We start from the raw sequence: 19,089 nt of genomic DNA, 5'->3' as shown, positions 1-19,089 counted from the left end.
CCCACTTCCTCCTCTCTACCCTCCTTCCTTCCCCTTCCCCTTCCCCTAGAATGTGCTGCCACATCCGCTTAGCCATTCTTTTAGGTTGTAGAATCCTGTCTGTGTGTCACCTCTTTTGTGACCTGGCTCCGACAGGATTTGTCTTTCCTTACTCAGGACACTTTTTATTAGAGCTTATGACCTTTTGCATTGTAATTATTTGAATACATTTTTTTACTCTCTTGAGGAGCCAAGTCTTACTTATTTTTATTTTCCTATTCCTGAGGATGAGTTTGAGTAAACTCCGGGAGTTGGTGATGGACAGGGATGCCTGGCGTGCTGCAGTCCATGGGGTCGCAATGAGTTGGACATGACTGAGCAACTGAACTGAACTGAGGATGAACAGTGGCTAACACATTATACGCACTCAATATTTTTTTTTCTTGAACTGAATGTCAGTATGAGAAAGTGAATAAAAAGAGTTTAAAATGGCTGCTCAGGAACTAGTTCAGTTTTAAGCTGCATTAATTGAATTTAAGTCCACATCCTGGGAGGCAGTGAGCCCACTGATCTCTACACTGATCAGATCAGTGTATGTTGTGTCTGTTTCTGGGATACCACACTTTACAAGGTGCCATCAAAAGATTAATAATAAAGTGAAGATAGCATATGACGGTCATTGAGGACTGGAAAGTTTAAGGGAAACAAGTTCTAATAGCAGTTTTCAAATATTTAAAAGGTCATAATACTGAAGATTTGGAATAGAAATCTTAAACTGGAAAGCTTTGAGAGGAGTACAGCCAGGATAACAATATTTTAATATTTGTGCTTCCAAAGAGTAAATAAGTATATTCATGTATGATATTTTTTTGGAAAAAACAATCACAAATTGTTAATTTTCTCAAATGCCTTTTTTATTTTCCAGGCAGTGGGGCCTTCTTTTCTTGATTATATTAAATATTGCTCCATTGGCTTGTTGATGGTTTTAATCAGAATTTTGATTGAATATATTTAACCTATCTAGAGAAATTTCATTTGCTATAGATGTCAGTTAATCTTGTCTGTTAAAGTTTGAAATAATTGAAACAAAAATTTTTTTATTAGAAGCCTCCTTTAACTCTAGAGACATTTTTCTTTAAAACTATATTTCTTCTGGACAAATTGTGGAGATATTTTTAGTCAACTGTGTTTTGTTTTGTTTTTATTATCAGAAGGCTGGTAAATTGAGTATCATAATTTTCCATTTTGCTTTATTATCTGTTTCATTTGTAACTTATTTTACATACCCCTTTGCCTTTGCAGTAAGAAGTAAATAAAGGAAAAATAAGTATGAAACTTACTAGGCTTAAAGAGAATTGAGGTATATAAACAGTCGTGTGTGGCTGTGTAAAAGGCACTACCACAAAATCCTTTGAAACATCTTTGTATCTAACATGTAAGAATAACACAAAAAGCTTCCAAGTATTTTATCTTTATCAAGAGAATTTGTTTTCAAATCTTCTGTGTAAGAGTTAAGGTGACCTTAGCATACTTTGTACTTGGGATGAATGTGTGTGGTTAATGTATGCAGTGGGTGGTTTGGGTACTTTAGAAAAACCAACTCTTCTCAAATTTTTTTTCTTCTTTCATTTATGTATTTTTTTCCTTCCTAATTCCATTTCTAGTTACTCTTTAACATTATAGTATTTTTTTATTAGCAGAGGATTACTAATTGTAAATGTTTTGCTTCAGTGCTTCAGGATGGTCTTGACATTTACTGATCATCCACTCTGTGCCAGATGCTACACTTGGCTTCTAACTTTTATGATCTCATTTAAAATATGAAAAGAGATATGATATAAAGGCTAATAATGGTAACTAAATATGTTAGTGTTGTTTTTAAAGTTAACTTTATGCTCTAATTTTAGGATAATTAAAACACAGTTTATTTTATACCAAGCAACTTTTCTTGCAATAAAGAAAATAAGTTAATTTATCTCAATTGTATGGACTTAGAAAAACATAGACTTTATATGGGATGTCACTTGGTACAGTCCCTGAAAAACATATTCCATATGTAATTCGGTAAAAGCCCTAATTGCACAGTGTTATTTGTTAGAAATAATGAAGAAAAGATTATTTTGTTTTTACTTACATTTGAGAAATAATAAAATATTGTAGTTTTGAATTAAAACTTTTGACATTGTTTTGAGAATTTTATACTCGTAGCAATCTAAGCAGAATGTGTGCGACAGAAAGTCTTTGTATTAAAGTTTCTCTGTTTTCCTACACCTAGGATGGTAAGCGGATGTTTGGCACCTATTTTCGTGTCGGTTTTTATGGAACTAAGTTTGGGGATTTGGATGAACAAGAATTTGTTTACAAGGAACCTGCAATAACCAAACTCGCAGAGATATCTCACAGATTGGAGGTGAATACTGTGGTGGTTCAGAATGTCATCCTTAATTTGTATTTTCTATGATGAATAGACATTTCAGATCCAGATCTAATCCTTTAATAAGCCAGATCCTGCCAAATAATCTACTCCTTTAGGGTATAAGGATTTTCGATAGGTACAATAATATTCTCTTGAATTTTTAAAATCTTTGACAGCAACAGTAAAATATTATTATTAACTTGATTCTTTTGAGGGTCTACTTTCACACGTATTTTAGAAATCCTGTATCTTTCAGAATTACTGTGATTTGTGGAGAAATGTATATAGTATTATCCACATTTTGTAGAAAAAGTTATAAGGAATTAATAATCATGGAATTAGAACTAGAACCCCAAGATATTTCTGACCCAAGTGCATTCTCTTTTTGGCTTAACTGATTCCCAGTGAAGTAATCTTTAGAACTTAAAAGCTTGAAATTATGCTTTAAAAACACTTCTTAGAATCCTTAACCTTTATACAGCTACTTAATTTTCAAAATAAATGATAACTTTAATGTTTATGAAACTAACCTGTCTTTGCTGCTATAGTTGTTCTTTCCAATCTTTCTCTGTCCTTGTTACTCCAAGTGTGGTCCATGGACAGAATCTGCATTGACATTACCTGGGAGTTTTGTTTGAAATGCAGAATCTCAGACTCCACTTCAGACCTTCCAAATTAAAATCTATATCTTAACAAATCCCCAGGTGATTTGTCTGGACAGAAGAGTTTAGGCTGGTTTTTATTCTCAGCTGATGTTAATTTCTTCAGCGTTCTGTTCTTATTGGTGACTTCACAGGGCTCAACTTCCACAAACTGGTTTTAGCTGTGACTTCTTGGTTTTTCAAAAGCCTATTAAGTCTCGGGAAATTTTGAGACAGTATTTTTCAAACTTACTGAGTCATAAAAGTTATCTTTGAGGTAGGAGTGACTGTTCTCCTTTGAGGATTCAGACTTAATTTTTCCTTTTGAATAGCTCCATGTTTTGCCCATTTGCCACTCAGGGTCATATGGAAAAGTCACTACATTCTTGACCCAGGGTTACCTTTTCAAAATCTGAACTTATACAGAGCTTCAACAAGTTAATGTTTTTATTTGGAAATTTTGGAACATTACATTAATCATTCAGAAAAATGAATGCTTGCTCATTGACTCACGTCTGTAAGAAGTCAGGTTACATCAAACTCTGAAGTTGCTCAGTCGTGTCCGACTCTTTGCGACCCCATGGACTGTAGCCTATCAGGCTCCTCAGTTCATGGAATTTTCCAGGCAAGAGTGCTGGAGTGGGTTGCCATTTCCTTCTCCACGGGATCTTCCCGACCCAGGGATCAAATCCAGGTCTCCCGCATTGCGGCAGACACTTTACCGGCTGAGCCAGCAGAGAAGTCCAATATCCTATACACATCAAATATAATGAATTTCTTTTGTCTCTTCTTTCTGTTCCCTTTTTGATTTTCTTGAGGATCTCTTGTGGAATCCTGTATTTTCATTGGTGAAAATTATTTTTTTTAAATTTTGTGTTATTTAAAGTGAGTAAATGGGAATAATATCAAATAAATATGGAGTGAGACCCTGTTAATTTGATAGACTAAGTATAAATTCTATAAATGTAAATAATTATTATTTTGTAATCATTGACACCATTTTATAAGAACTTACTAAATGTCTTCATTTTGTTCAGAAGTTTCCCTCAGAGGCCTTCTCTGTTTTCTACTACTTCTCTGTTTTCTACTACTTTCTGTTAACTTCATGTGAAAGATTTCTTTTTCTTTATTTTAGGGATTTTATGGAGAAAGATTTGGAGAGGATGTAGTTGAAGTCATCAAAGATTCTAATCCTGTGGACAAGTGTAAATTAGATCCTAACAAGGTATGATTGATAGACTGTGATGCCCCATAGATACATCTTTGAGACTCTTGATTTTGTTGGAGGAAGACTAAATAATAATTTAACAGTGAATAAATGAATGACTTTTTCATTTCTCAGGCCTATATTCAGATTACCTACGTGGAACCATACTTTGACACATATGAGATGAAGGACAGAATCACATATTTTGACAAAAATTACAATCTTCGTCGTTTCATGTACTGTACACCCTTCACTTTAGATGGTCGTGCCCATGGGGAACTTCATGAACAATTCAAACGGAAGACCATTCTGACTACTTCTCATGCCTTTCCTTACATTAAGACAAGAGTCAATGTCACCCACAAAGAGGAGGTAAGACTCCCAAGAGGGAAATAGAATTAGTGGAACAAATACACTGAAGCCATGCGAGAACAACGTGGATATAGCATTGTGTATGGTAACATACTAGAACTTCTTGACTCTTTTTTTTTTTCCTTGACTCTTTTTTAAGTCATTAACTTTCAGCTTCTTTTCTAAGTCCCTCATTCACCCTTAGCTTATGCTTTAAAAGGTTGATTTTTTTTTTTCATTTAATGATCCAAAGTTTCAGAATATGTTATTAGATAATACTTTATAGTTGCCACTTTTTTCTTATTTTAATTAATTGTGTATAAAGCTCACTAAATATTTTTCAATCAGTCCACTGGCCTAATTAGATGTTATTTCACCCAGATCATCTTAACACCAATTGAAGTTGCTATTGAAGACATGCAGAAAAAAACTCAGGAGTTGGCATTTGCAACACATCAAGATCCGGCAGACCCCAAAATGCTTCAGATGGTTCTCCAGGGGTCTGTAGGCACAACAGTGAATCAGGTGGGAGTGTCTGCTAATACTGTGTGATTTTAGTTATAAATGGAATTTGGAATGATTACAGTATTATATTTTCCAGAAATCACAAATGTGTTACATCAAGTGAAAATATGTTAGAAGTAGTTGCACAGACACTGAAAATATAAGAGGTTAAACTAAAATAAAGATTTTAAGGCCTTTACCTCCTAAAAGTGTATGTGATTTGGAGTTTTTACTTCCAAATGATATAACTTACTCACAAAAGATTACCTTTAATTCCAAATATCCTGCTAATATTCTGAATGCTTGGGGGAAACTGTTTTCACAAAATAAAGTATCTAATAATCAGTGGACTGACAGCTGATTGTCTGTAGCCTGATAACTGTTATATCTAAGGCAAAGAATATAAAAAATACAAGGCAAAAGGCATTAACAAATACAATAGTTAATGCTTTGTCTCCTACTCATTTTCTTTGAAATATGAAATAATAAGTTAATTGCTGTGGGCAAAACTATAGATTTGGCATCAGGGAAAACTATAAACATATTATCAGAATCGGTCTCTGAAAAGTTTTAATATAGGTATAGTCATATATATATTAAGCTTAAATGCAGCCCATCTTGGTGCTAAGAAAAATGGATTTGGTAAATTCTATTTCTGTGAATATTTAAAAAACAAAAACATACTTTTTGTTTTATTTTCTTATTTTACAGGGGCCTTTGGAAGTTGCCCAGGTTTTCCTATCTGAAATACCTAGTGACCCAAAGCTCTTCAGACATCATAATAAACTGCGACTTTGCTTCAAAGATTTTACTAAAAGGTATTCAAAGTTTTCTACATAAAGATACTCAAATTGAGAACATCTAATCCACAGTTTGATATGAGTCTTAAGGGATTATTGAAAGGAGAAACTATAGAAAAGTGGTTCACAATGAGATGTAGTCTGAGTATAACTTACTACTCCATATGTATTTTATACACACACACACACACACACACACACACACACACACACACACACACACACACACACACACACACACACACACACATATATATCCCTGCCCCCCAATTCTCTATGTAATGCCATGTTTTAAATTTTGAAAATGAGAGAAACCTCGACTCAGGAAATCTTTAACTTGAAACTATTATTAGTTTGACATTTAACTAGTTAACTTTGAAAGCTGTTATTTATTTTGAACATTTCAATGTGAGAGTTTCTGTCTCTCTTCCCTCAGAAAACATACAAGCAGCAATCTTGGAAGCAAAAAATTTCTCTTCAGATCTTATCCTTATATGTCTCTTTTCCAGGCCACTTAATCTTTATGATCCTCTGTTTTTAATGTATGAAGTAAGGATATAATATCAATCTCACACAGGGAGATTGTGCCAATTAGATGAAATAATACTTGGATGAATTGGGGCCTCCCAAAACACCCCCAGATGGGATGATTTGCTAGGAGGGCTCAGTGGACAGCATATAGTCATATACGTGGCTATGGTTTGTTAACAATGAAAGAGTAGAAAGTAAAATTAGCAAAGGGAAGGGGCACGGGGTGAAGTCTGGAGGAAACCAGGCATAGGCTTCCATGGGTCCTCTCCGAGGTTGGTCACATAGAGATGCTGATTGTTCAGCAAAAATCATGGCAGCATGTGGGAAATCATGTCCATCTGGGAGCTCAGTAGAGACTGAGGTGCCAACCAGGCTTTTTGTTGAGGGCTAGTCCAAAATCACTGCAGATGGTGATTGCAGCCATGAAATTAAAAGATGCTTATTCCTTGGAAGGAAAGTTATGACCAACCTAGATAGCATATTCAAAAGCAGAGACATTAATTTGCCAATAAAGGTCCGTCTAGGCAAGGCTACGGTTTTTCCAGTGGTCATGTATGGATGTGAGAGTTGGACTGTGAAGAAAGCTGAGTGCCCAAGAATTGATGCTTTTGAACTGTGGTGTTGAAGAAGACTCTTAAGAGTCTCTCGGACTGCAAGGAGATCCAACCAGTCCATCCTAAAGGAGATCAGTCCTGGGTGTTCATTGGAAGGACTGATGCTGAAGCTGAAACTCCAGTACTTTGGCCACCTCATGCGAAGAGTTGACTCATTGGAAAAGACCCTGATGCTAGGAGGGATTGGGGGCAGGAGGAGAAGGGGACGACAGAGGATGAGATGGCTGGATGGCATCACCGACTCAATAGACATGAGTTTGGGTAAACTCCAGGAGTTGGTGATGGACAGGGAGGCCTGGCATGCTGCGATTCATGGGGTCGCAAAGAGTCAGACGCGACTGAACTGAACTGAACTGAGTCATGTAGGTACCTTCTCCCTGACAGTTACCAAAATACCAGACTCCCAAAAGGAAAGCTGGTATTTAACAGAAACTATAGTGTTTTTATAAAATGTTGAGGCAGAGTGAGCCACTCTTTCTGCATATGATAGGAACCTTTCCCAAATCCAGATTCCCAGACTGTAACCCAGGGCCAGCCTTACAAACAGGCCTTCTTAGGAGAGTAACCTCAGGCCTGCCGTTACCTCTTTTCTTCACAAATAGCATTTGGTACATAATAAGTAGGTGTTCAGTAACTGCAAAATTTTGAAACAGTAGGGAAAAAGAATCAACAGCTTGATACTGATTGCTGCTTCACTCACACTATGAGCACAAAAGAGGGAATGATCATTTTACATGGTGATGTCAGGGAATATTTCACATAGGAATTAACATCATAAACAGAAGTACAGAGTACAAAGTATTAAATGTTGCTGTTGTATCTAACTCTTCGCGACCCCATGGACTGTAGCCTGATGGGCTCCTCTGTCCATGCAATTGTCCAGGCAAGAATACTGGAGTGGATTGCCATGCCCTTCTCCTAACATCATATATGGACCTTGAAAATTAGAGATACCAAGGAAGCATTTCATGCAGAGATGGGCACAATAAAGGACAGAAACAGTATGGACCTAACAGAAGCAGAAATATTAAGAAGACGTGGCAAAAATGCACAGAACAATACAAAAAAAGATCTCAATGACTGGGATAACCACAATGGTGTGATCACTCACCTAGAACCAGACATCTTGGAGTGTGAAGTCAAGTGGGTCTTAGGAAGCATCACTATGAACAAAGCTAGTGGACGTGATGGAATTCCACTTGAGCTATTTTGAATCCTGAAAGATGACACTGTGAAAGTGCTGCACTCAATATGCCAGCAAATTTGGAAAATTCAGAGTGCCCACAAGACTGGGAAAGGTCAGTTTTCATTCCAGTCTCACAGAAGGGCAATGCCAAAAAATGTTCAAACTACCATACCATTGTCTGTTTTTCGCATGGTGGTAAGGTAATGCTCAAAATCCTCCAAGCTAGGCTTCAACAGTACATGAACCAAGAACTTCCAGATGTTCAAGCTGGATTTAGAAAAGGCAGAGAAACCAGAGATCAAATTGCCAACATCCGTTGGATCATAGAAAAAGCAAGAGATTCCAGAAAAACATCTACTTCTGCTTCATTGACTACATTGAAGCCTTTGACTGTGAGGATCACAAACTGTAGAAAATTCTTAAAGAGATGGGAATACTAGGCTGCCTTACCTGCCTCCTAAGAAACCTGTATGCAGGTCAAGACAACAGTTAGAACTGAACATGGAACAACAGGCTGGTTCCAAATTGGGAAAGGAGTATGTCAAAGCTGTGTATAGTCACCATTCTTATTTAACTTTTATGCAGAGTTCAGTTCAGTTCAGTCGCTCAGTCATGTCCGACTCTTTGCGACCCTATGGATCGCAGCACGCCAGGCCTCCCTGTCCATCACAAACTCCCGGAGTTCACTCAGACTCACGTCCATCGAGTCCGTGATGCCATCCAGCCATCTTATCCTCTGTTGTCCCCTTCTCCTCCTGCCCCCAATCCCTCCCAGCATCACAGTCTTTTCCAATGAGTCAACTCTTCTCATGAGGTGGCCAAAGTACTGGAGTTTCAGCTTTAGCATCATTCTTTCCAAAGAAATCCCAGGGTTGATCTCCTTCAGAATGGACTGGTTGGATCTCCTTGCAGTCCAAGGGACTCTCAAGAGTCTTCTCCAACACCACAGTTCAAAAGCATCAATTCTTTGGCGCTCAGCCTTCTTCACAGTCCAACTCTCACATCCATACATGACCACTGGAAAAACCATAGCCTTGGCTAGATGGACCTTACTATGGTTTGACTAGATGGCAAAGTAATGTCTCTGCTTTTGAATATGCCAACTAGGTTGGTCATGCTGGGCTGGATGAATCACAGTCTGGAATCAAGATTGCTGAGAGAAATATCAATAACCTCAGATATGCAGATGACACCACCCTTATGGCAGGAAGTGAAGAGGAACTAAAGAGCCTCTTGATGACAGTGAAAGAGGAGAGTGAAAAAGCTGACTTAAAACTCAACATTCAAAACACAAAGATCATGGTATCCATTCCCATCACTTCATGGCAAATGGGTGGGGAAACTGAAAATAGTGACATACTTGATTTTCTTGGGCTCCAAAATCACTGTGGATGATGACTGCAGCCATGAAATTAAAAGACGCTTGCTCCTTGGAAGAATATGACCAACCTAGACAGCCTATTAAGAAGCAGAGACATTACTTTGCCAATAAACGTCCATATAGTCAAAGCTGTGGTTTTTCCAGTAGTCATGTATGGATGTGGGAGTTGGACCATAAAGAAGGCTGAGTGCCAAAAAATTGATGCCTTTGAATGGTGGTATTGGGGAAGACTCTAGAGAGTCCCTTAGACTGCAAGGAGATCAAACCAGTCCACCCTAAAGGACATCAACCCTGATTATTCATTGGAAGGACTGACGCTGAAGATTCCATAGTTTGACCACTTAATGCAAAGAACCAACGCATTGGAAAAGACCCTGATGCTGGGAAGGATAGAAGGCAGGAGGAGATGGGGGCGGCAGAGGATGAGATGGTTGGATGGCATCACCAACTCAATGGACATGAGTTTGAGCAAGCTCCGGGAGATGGTGAAGGAGAGGGAAGCCTGGCGTGCTGCAGTCCATGGGGTCGCAAAGAGTCAGACACAACTGAGCAACTGAACAGCAAAAACAATGGACCTTGAAAAATGAATATTAGTTTTTCAGTCAGAAAAGAAGGGAGGGATATGCTAAAAACAAAAAACTCAGCATGAGCAAAGTTTAGAATCTGTTCTGAGAAAGATGCATAGTGAAGCTGGAACTGTAGAGTCTCTGAAGACAAGTAGTCAAACACTGGTGGAAATAGACTAAGTACCATTAAGTAGATGGCTTGTTAACTAACAAAGCAGCATCAGAACCATAGTCAGAAGCCAGTCTTTGATTTCCTATTCTGGTTTCTCTTATCATATTATGAACTGTGGTTTCTCTTATCAAATCATTCACTGAAAGGGTTTATTTGGTTAGCAGTAATTTCACATTACAGCACCTTTGTCATCAGGAAAGTATGAGGAATGCTAGTCTCTCAGGACAGTATTTTATTCTCACTGCAATAGCTGTCATTAATTGTTATCAGTTTCTCCTGCATGAACATGGTAAACATCTTTTTAAAAACTTCAGATAGCTTCATTGGAAGTCTGGGGTTTTATGATCTGATTATTGAGCTAGATGACCTTATGGGTTTGGTTATAGAAAACATGGTTCCTAATGTATGTTGAAGATGAACGACCAGAGCAAAGAAAGCAAGTTTTTGACTGACTTCTGTTGTGACTGACATATACACACTCTTACATATAAAATATCTTCCCTTGTAGCTTAGTCGGTAAAGAATCTGCCTGCAGTGCAGGAGACCTGGGTTTGATCCCCGTGTCGGGAAGATCCCCTGGAGAAGGAAATGTCAACCCACTCCAGTATTCTTGCCTGGGGAATCCCATGGACAACAGGCCGTGGGGTCGCAAGAGTCAGACACAACTTAGTGACTAAACTACCACCACCACAAGGACCTAATGTATAGCACAGAGACTCAGTATTCAGTACTCTGTACTGACCTATATGGGAAGAGAACCTAAAAGAGTGGATATATGTGTATGTACAACTGATTCGCTTTGCTGTACACCTGAAACTAACACAACATTGTAAATCAAGTATACTCTGACAAAAATTTTTAAAACATTGATTTTATTATTTGGGATGTTTCAAATACGAACCAAAAAAACCCTACTGTGATTGTGAGCTGGATGATCTTGGAACAATACATACTTCTTTAGGTCATAGACACTAATAATGCTTATTTTCTTTCTATTTTGGGGGGGGGTTTTTACTATTACTACAATTCTAAAACAGATGTCCTCTTCTTTGTGTTTATTTACGATAAGGTAATGAATTCCTGTAGTTTGCAGGTCTCCTTAAGGGTTAATATAAAGAAGGTTTTCTCTTTTAAATTACAAAAAGGCAGAAAGCCAAACTACATGGTTTATACCTTACAAGTCATAGCGAATACTCTTTTTTATTTTTGTGTGTATATATTTTGTGTTAATATGTATATTTGTTCTACCACAACTGTTATATATATAATCTTAAATTCTTATTTTTTCAATTAAGCTTAAAACTATTATTCTACTAGTTGTATTATCAAATATCTGAATTTAAGTTGAATTTAAGTGTGGTATAGTAATGAAGTGTATTTTTTTTTCTTTTGCCAAATTAAAGTATTAAGCTCAAGATTACTGAGCCAAAGTACATGAGCATTTTTGTTGGCTCCTAATATGTAATCTGTTCCAAAAAGTTCTAAGTAGTAACAATGCCAAGAATGCAAATGTACTGCTAGTTGCAGTACACCTTACTTTATGTAATACTATTTAAATACGGTGTCTCTTGTTAACCAATTTAAATGGTACTTTAGTTTGCATTATTTTATTCCTAAAAACAATAAACATTTTTTTTTGTACCCTTTACATACTCTTAGGTATATAAGCCCTAGAAATATCTCTTGTACATCCAGAAGTAGTTAAAGAAACAGTTGAATAGTATTCTTTGTAGCTAAAAAACGACAATAGAACACAAAACCAGGAGACAACCAAGATATCCATCAACAGAAGAGTAAATAAATCACGGCATATCCATAGGTTCAACTTCAACCAGATAATACCACATCTTTTTCCAAAGTGCATAAGCCAGATTTAAATTCTCACCACTAATGTTTGGGAGAGTTCCTATTGTAGTGTAACCTCCCCAGTATTTGATATTATCTGACAACCTAATTTTTGCCAATCTAGTGGATATGAAATAATATGTAATTATAGTTTAACTTTGCTTTTCCTTGATTACCAGTGAGGTTGAATGTCTTGTCATGTGTTTATTAGCTATTTCTCCTTCCTCTCTGTAATGTTCAAAGTTCTGTTTCTTATTTGCCACTTTCCTATTGAATTCTTTTCCTTACTGATTTCTAAGGGTATTTACATACTGAAAAAGTAATCCTGTATCATTTGTATCACAGACATCTTTTCTGAACTTGGGGCTTAGCACTTTTTTTTTTAATAAACAGAAGTTGTTAAATTTAATATTGCAAAATAATTCAGTCTTTCTTGTTAGGACTGTTGCTTTTTGTGTCTTAAGAAATTTTTTACCCAAGGTCAGAGTATGTTGACTTCCTAAACATCTATATAATAGTATCTCTCAAATTGAGTATAGCCCAAACAAAAGGGGAAGAAGGCAAAAAAGGCCTTTTTACTTTTAAAAACAATTCTTTCCATTGATTTTTGCATATGATTCAAGGTGGGGGCCAGTTTGATTTTTGTCCCTACTGATAACTGAATATGACGTGAGATAGCAGTCAGATTTCTGTTCCCATATGGTTGTGCAGTTGACCTGGCACCACTTATTTCAAAGATTACCCTTTCTCCACTGCTTTGCACTGTTAATACATCAAGTGATCACTTTGTGTGCATTAGTTTCTAGGATTTTTTTCTTCCATTGTTTTATTTATCTCTTTGACTAATATGCTGTCTTAATTACTGCAGCTTTATTATAAACTTTTATATATGACAGACCAATTCCTCTCACATTTTATTCAAGGAAAGAGAATTAACTCTTCCGGTCTATGAATATGGTATATTTCTCCATTTACTTATATCCTCTAAATGTTTTTCTGAAATTTTTCTGTAGACACTTTATCTTTTCACTTATTCTTTGGTACTTGATATTTTTATACTTTTGTTAATGGTATTTTTTTAAATTACATTTTGGGGGACTTCCCTGGAGGCCCAGTAGTAAAGAATCTGCCTTGCAAAGCAGGGGCTATGGGTTTGATCCCTGGTCTGGGAAAATTCCAGTTGCTGCCGGGCAACCTAGCCCATGTGCCACAATTAAGACCCAACACAGCCAAATAAATATATATTTTTAAAATTTATTTTCTATTTGCTGGCATACAGAAATACAATTTATTTTTACATGCTTTACATGACAATATTGCCAAATTCACTTGTTAATTCTAATAATTTATATGTAGAATCTTTTTCTTACTGTACTGTTTAGGATCTCTAATAAACTATGCTGAATAGGAATAATGATAGAGGGCATCATTTTCTTATTTCTGATCTAAAAGAAATTTTTTCATCATTAAGTATAATATTTTCTTCATGTATTTTGTAGATATTTTTAATTAGGTGAAATAAGTTCCCACTAGTTTGTAGTTATGCTACAAGTTTGTGATGACAGTATTTTAAAATTTTATCAAGTGGGTTGTGTGTAGGAAGTAGGGATGTAATATAGTATTAGGACAGTTATTATTTTGTTTGGGAGTTTTGCAACTGTTTTCATGGATGGGATTGAATTATAAGTTGTTTCTTATAGCCCCCATTAAGTTTTGATATCCCAACCTTGAAAAGTGAGTTTGAAACTCTTCTCAGGAATAGTTCTTTATTCCTCCTATACTCTAGAATAGTTTTTTATATATTCAGAATTGTCATGCTACAGTGGGATTATCTATCCTTAGACTGTTAAGTAGAATTTGCCTGTTTGTGTTTTCTCTGTGGGTAAATTTGTGATTTGACTGATTTGAGTATTTAATGGTTTTTGGATTATTCATATTTTTCTTGAGTGTTTTGGTAAATCTAGAAAAATAGAATTTCATATTTACTTACATTAAATTGTACCTAATATCCTCGGTGCCTTTATAAACTTCTGCTATATTTGATGTCTCAGTTTTCATTTCTAGAAGAGGATACCTGGCCTTCTCTCATTTATTCTTGCCAGAGTTTAGTCTATTCTTTTAGATTTTTCAAACAACCAACTTCTGCATTTTTTTAAATAGAGAGTTATCATACTTTAAAATTTTATTTTCTTCCTTAGAGTTTATTCTTTTCAAATTGCTGGTTAGCTCTTCAGTTTTAGCCTTCTTTCCTTAGTATAAGCATTTAAGGCTATACATTTTCCTCTAAGTATCACTTTAGCTGCAGTCTACAAACATTGATATGTATACTTTTTTAAACATACTTTTTCCATTTATCTGTTGGAGTCCAGATAGTTTTTCTTAAATATCTGAACTGAATAAGCAATCTCAATCTATTCAATTTTTGTTTGTTTCATTAATAAGTCATGAGCTACTCTTTTGTGACCCCATGGACTATATAGCATGCCTGGCTCCTGTGTACCTTGGATTTCCCAGTCAAGAATATTGTAGTGAGTTGCCATTTCCTTCTCCAGGGAATCTTCCCGACCTAGGTGTTGAACTCACATCTCCTGCATTGGCAGGCGGACTCTTTACCACTGAACCACCAAGGAAGCCCATCTATTAATTTAAGAAACTTCTATTTAAGTACAGGCAAACCACTGTGCCAGATGCCACTGAATAAATGAGTATGGTTATATACCTCAAAGAACTTATAGTCTAGTGGTGATATGTGTGTGGGGGGAAAGGGGGTATCAGATTTAATATTAAAAAATACATAATTTTCAATTGTGAAAATTGGAAGTGGAAGTTAGATTTTAAAGAAACTCTGTTGAGCCTCGCTTCCCTACCTTAAACCTAATTGCAGGAGAGGATGTTTAACATACAACAGAAAAACTGAATGCCCTCATCATGGTGGCTACATATATATATATATATATATATCAGTAAGCCTTCTAACTATGTCAAAAGAAATCTTTTGATGACGCACTGTTTCCCCTAGGTGTGAAGATGCCTTAAGGAAAAATAAGAGCTTAATTGGGCCAGATCAAAAGGAGTATCAAAGGGAACTGGAGAGAAATTATCATCGCCTTAAAGAGGCCCTACAGCCTCTGATAAACCGAAAGATCCCTCAGTTATACAAGGCAGTATTACCTGTTACCTGCCACAGGTATGCATGTTTTTTTCTATTATTTTGTATCTTCAGAAAAATGAAATCCACTTGAATTATTTAATAGCGAATTAGTTTACCTTGTATTAAATGGCTTCAAATATGATGTCTTCTGAAACCTAACAAGTTTTGTAAGCCTTCTATCAGCTATACCTAAAGCAGCCTACCAGATAAAAAATGTGTGATAAAGAGAATAATAAAGTCAAGTTCTCATACTAACCAGGACACCACACGTTTTATCTCCTAAAGCTGTTTCTTTTAATGTCCTGTCAAAGTTTCTGGTATTTCTGTTGAGAGAATTTGCTAGAATATACTGAAGCCAGGTATTCATTTCCATTATCCCTGACAGTGAATAGTATATAATATGTCCTTCTAATTTTGGATCAAAACAGCTAACTGCACTGAGTATCAAGAAAGCTTCACTATTTTCCTTTATTTTCTCAGTGTGACAAAATTAGAAGTGGAAGTAACTTGGAATTTTCTACAACTGATCCTAATTTGAGTAGATAATTTAATCTAATTTTAGACTCCTCCTCTGTAAAATACTTGCCTTGAAGAGGTTGTTGTGGAAATTAAATAGCATGTAAAGTTCCAAAGACAGCTCTTAATATTTTTACTTTTAACCCCTGAATTCTGGACAGGGCATGATAACTGCTAAAAGTAAACTGCATTCTTTGCATTTTTAAATCAAAATGTACGTACATCTCTTGAATTATTGTGGCACCAATATCTTACCACCTCCTTTTTAAAAAATTATAACAGTGAAGCTGTTAAATTATACTTATTTGACCAAATATTTGGAAGGCATTTGAAGTTGCTTATATAAACAGCATGTATACTGTTGATACATAAGAAAATTAAGCTGGCTATTTGATTATCTGGTAATATTCCCTGTTCTTCAGTGATAGGATGTTTGTGTACTTCCAAACCTTTAAAAATGTATACCAAATGCATGCTGTATGTCATGTCCCCTGCAGGGAACATGTAGACAGACCACGTACAGGAACAGGAGACCAAAAGGCCTGTTTTAGAAAATTCCGTGGATGGAGGAGCCTGGTGGGCTACAGTCCATGGAGTCGCAGAGTCGGACACGACTGAGCGACTTCACTTCACTTTATTCTTACAATGATGCAAGACACCCTAGGTGGTTTCCTCTTGAAACTCTTGTTGAGAAGCAACACTAGTCCCCTCCACTTTTGGCTTCCTCCGTAGTCTTTTTGGAATGTCTGACTACTTCTTGCCTCTACCTACCTTCACCAGTCTTATATTCATTGGTCAAAGGTCCTGGGATAGAGTGCTGGGTCCCTGAAATAGTGCGGTGTCCTAATGCTAGTCTCTCTTCCATCAAATTTCTCAAACTCCTTTTAGGGGAAAGACTGTATTGTTTCTGTCTGAAGGAAGCTTCCCTTATACCAATATCCTGAATTGTGCCTTCTTCTATGATGGTTATTCCTCCAAGCTTTAGTTTTTAGTATTTGCAGGCAGTTTTTTGGAGTTTAGAAAATACTTTTTCTTGAGTAACTATCTTCCAAGACTGCTATTTTCCCAAAAAAACAAAAACAAAAACAAAAACAAAAACACACCCCACCAAAACCAAGTTTGGAGATTGAAAGCTGAATACAATCCCTTTGTATCTGTCCTCTCCTTTCCTAGAGATTGTAAATCTTAAGACATTAACATTAATGTCAGGAAAGATAAGCAAAATTATCTTCCAAATTTACTTTAAAATTTTTTAAAATTATTTTCAAATATTTAAATTTAAAAATTAAAAAGTAATTTTCTAAATTTAAACTCTTCTAAAATTTATTGCACATTTTAATAGAAAATCCTATTTATAGTAATGTACTAATGGTTTATTTTATGAATTTAAAATAATCTTAGTTTTAACTTCTATTATTATAAGTATCAGTAAATAATCCACATAAACAAAAGCTTCCTTGGGGTCCTCAATTTTAAGTGTATAAAGGACCTAAATGCCCAAAACTTGAGAACCACTGATTTAAGGCTTAGAGTTTATTATTTTAAATAAAATACCTGTTTTGCCTTTTAACCTCAAGTAAATCTCCCCCATTACCCCTTAGTACCTGTTTAATCAGATATCTAATACATTTATTGGACAAATGAATAAATGATCAACGGACCTGGACAGTGACACTTCGAATCTATCGAGAAGTCTACAAGTTAGAATATATAGAGCAATAGTGTGTAGGATGAGCATGTAACTTGAAAGTGAAGACCTTTGCTTGCAAAAGTTTTAAAGTTAACAAGCTTTTGGTGGCAAAACTTTGAGATATCTGGCTGAAAGCATGTGAACATTTTAGACGATTATATAAAAATTGTTTACTCATATTCTTTCATTTTCTCTCCAGAGATTCCTTCAGTCGAATGAGTCTGCGCAAAATGGATCTCTAATTTAAATGCACTTGTTTTATTCATTTGAAAAAAGCCATGTATTCAACACTGAGTGTGAAAAGAATTTAAGAGCTATTGAAAAAGACTTGGGACTTAATTCTGGAAATTATAGCATTAATTTACTCATGGAAGAATGCAGTGGCCAAAATAATATCAAGTGGCAATTGGTGAAGTTTGAGAATCATGGCTGTGGTTTCTAATGTTCCGGTAATATGCTGTCCTTTTTTAAAAAGACATTTTAATAACTCAAAGGTACACTTACATTTACCATTATTTATACCATAGCTAACGTTAAATTTATTTACTTTAAGTTTGTATTTTTTAATTTATATTACCATTTATAGATTTGTTTGGAACCATTTTAAATGTAGTAATGCTTATTTTAAAGGTACTATTAAATATGTGAACGTTTACACTAATTAAAAGACTTAAAAATTTTTTTATTGATAAAAGCAGAGAATGAGTTAGAGTTGATTCAAGAAATAGTTGCAAAAATAGCAAAATGAAAATCATAATTGACAGTCACTTTATGGGCCCACATAATAGCTCCAGATTAAATAAATAGGTGAAAATAAGTTGATAACTGGCTTAAGTCTTCAGACTGGTTTCTAAGGTATTTTCCAGACACCCCAAAATGGTATTTAGAACCGCAGAAGTAACTACCTGATAACTTCTCTCTATAAATGATTATATACTAGGATAGCTAATACCCAGTTTGATCTCTGACTCAACCTTATAGTAATGATAGTATGAGCTGACTCTTACCAACTAAAATGAACGACTCCTGTTTCAAATTAAATAAGCCCATCATCTCATCAGTTTTTACTCTTAAGCAACTAAAATGAATGAGTCCTGTTTCAGATTACATCAGTCATTTCATCGGTTTTTAGTGATCTAAACTGATGTTAGAAATCTGCTTTAAACTTATTTACATCACCATAAAAATAAGAGTGTTTGATTTTAATCTGTCAGGTGAATAAGAAGTTATATTTTTTGATACTTGTATAGATTTTACAAAGTACATGTATAAAAGGTAAAATTACCTGTCAATTAAAATTGAGAGCTAATTAATTTAAAATTATAACTTTTATGATATGAAAAACTAATTCAGGTTTTTTTCAACATATATTTGGCAAGCTTTTCCAAGGCAGAGTGTATTAAGGATTTCTGAAAATGTCTGGTTTTTTCTTTGTGCAGTTTTAGGAAAGATCACTTGTAATCTGTCCCTTTGATCTACTGACCACTTACATGAATCACTGAAGAACTGATCAAACACGGTACTTTCATTCTTCTAAGA

General features: G+C 35.5%; 1 protein-coding gene across 10 annotated transcripts in view; it reads left to right on the top strand.

Moving 5' to 3' along the window:
* DOCK7 (dedicator of cytokinesis 7) overlaps nucleotides 1-18,211 on the top strand; it is a 188,017-nt gene extending 169,806 nt beyond the window's left edge. For 4 of the 10 annotated variants that reach the window (XM_060410347.1, XM_015092014.4, XM_042248983.2 and 1 more), the window contains 7 exons: nucleotides 2,264-2,389; nucleotides 4,172-4,261; nucleotides 4,379-4,615; nucleotides 4,976-5,119; nucleotides 5,810-5,916; nucleotides 15,213-15,380; nucleotides 17,750-18,211. In XM_060410347.1, coding sequence (XP_060266330.1) covers nucleotides 2,264-2,389; nucleotides 4,172-4,261; nucleotides 4,379-4,615; nucleotides 4,976-5,119; nucleotides 5,810-5,916; nucleotides 15,213-15,380; nucleotides 17,750-17,792 — 915 coding nt within the window. In that variant the 3' untranslated portion in view covers nucleotides 17,793-18,211. Of the gene's footprint in view, nucleotides 1-2,254; nucleotides 2,390-4,171; nucleotides 4,262-4,378; nucleotides 4,616-4,975; nucleotides 5,120-5,809; nucleotides 5,917-15,212 lie in introns of all 10 variants that reach the window. The other 6 variants (XM_015092015.4, XM_060410321.1, XM_015092013.4 and 3 more) reach the window with 2 other exon arrangements.
* The last annotated feature ends 878 nt before the right edge of the window (nucleotides 18,212-19,089 follow it).

The sequence above is a fragment of the Ovis aries genome, chromosome 1 (assembly GCF_016772045.2).
Source record: "Ovis aries strain OAR_USU_Benz2616 breed Rambouillet chromosome 1, ARS-UI_Ramb_v3.0, whole genome shotgun sequence".
Lineage (NCBI taxonomy): Eukaryota > Metazoa > Chordata > Mammalia > Artiodactyla > Bovidae > Ovis > Ovis aries.
The sequence above is the reverse complement of the archived record's forward strand: the minus strand, read 5'-3'. Positions and strand labels throughout refer to the sequence as shown.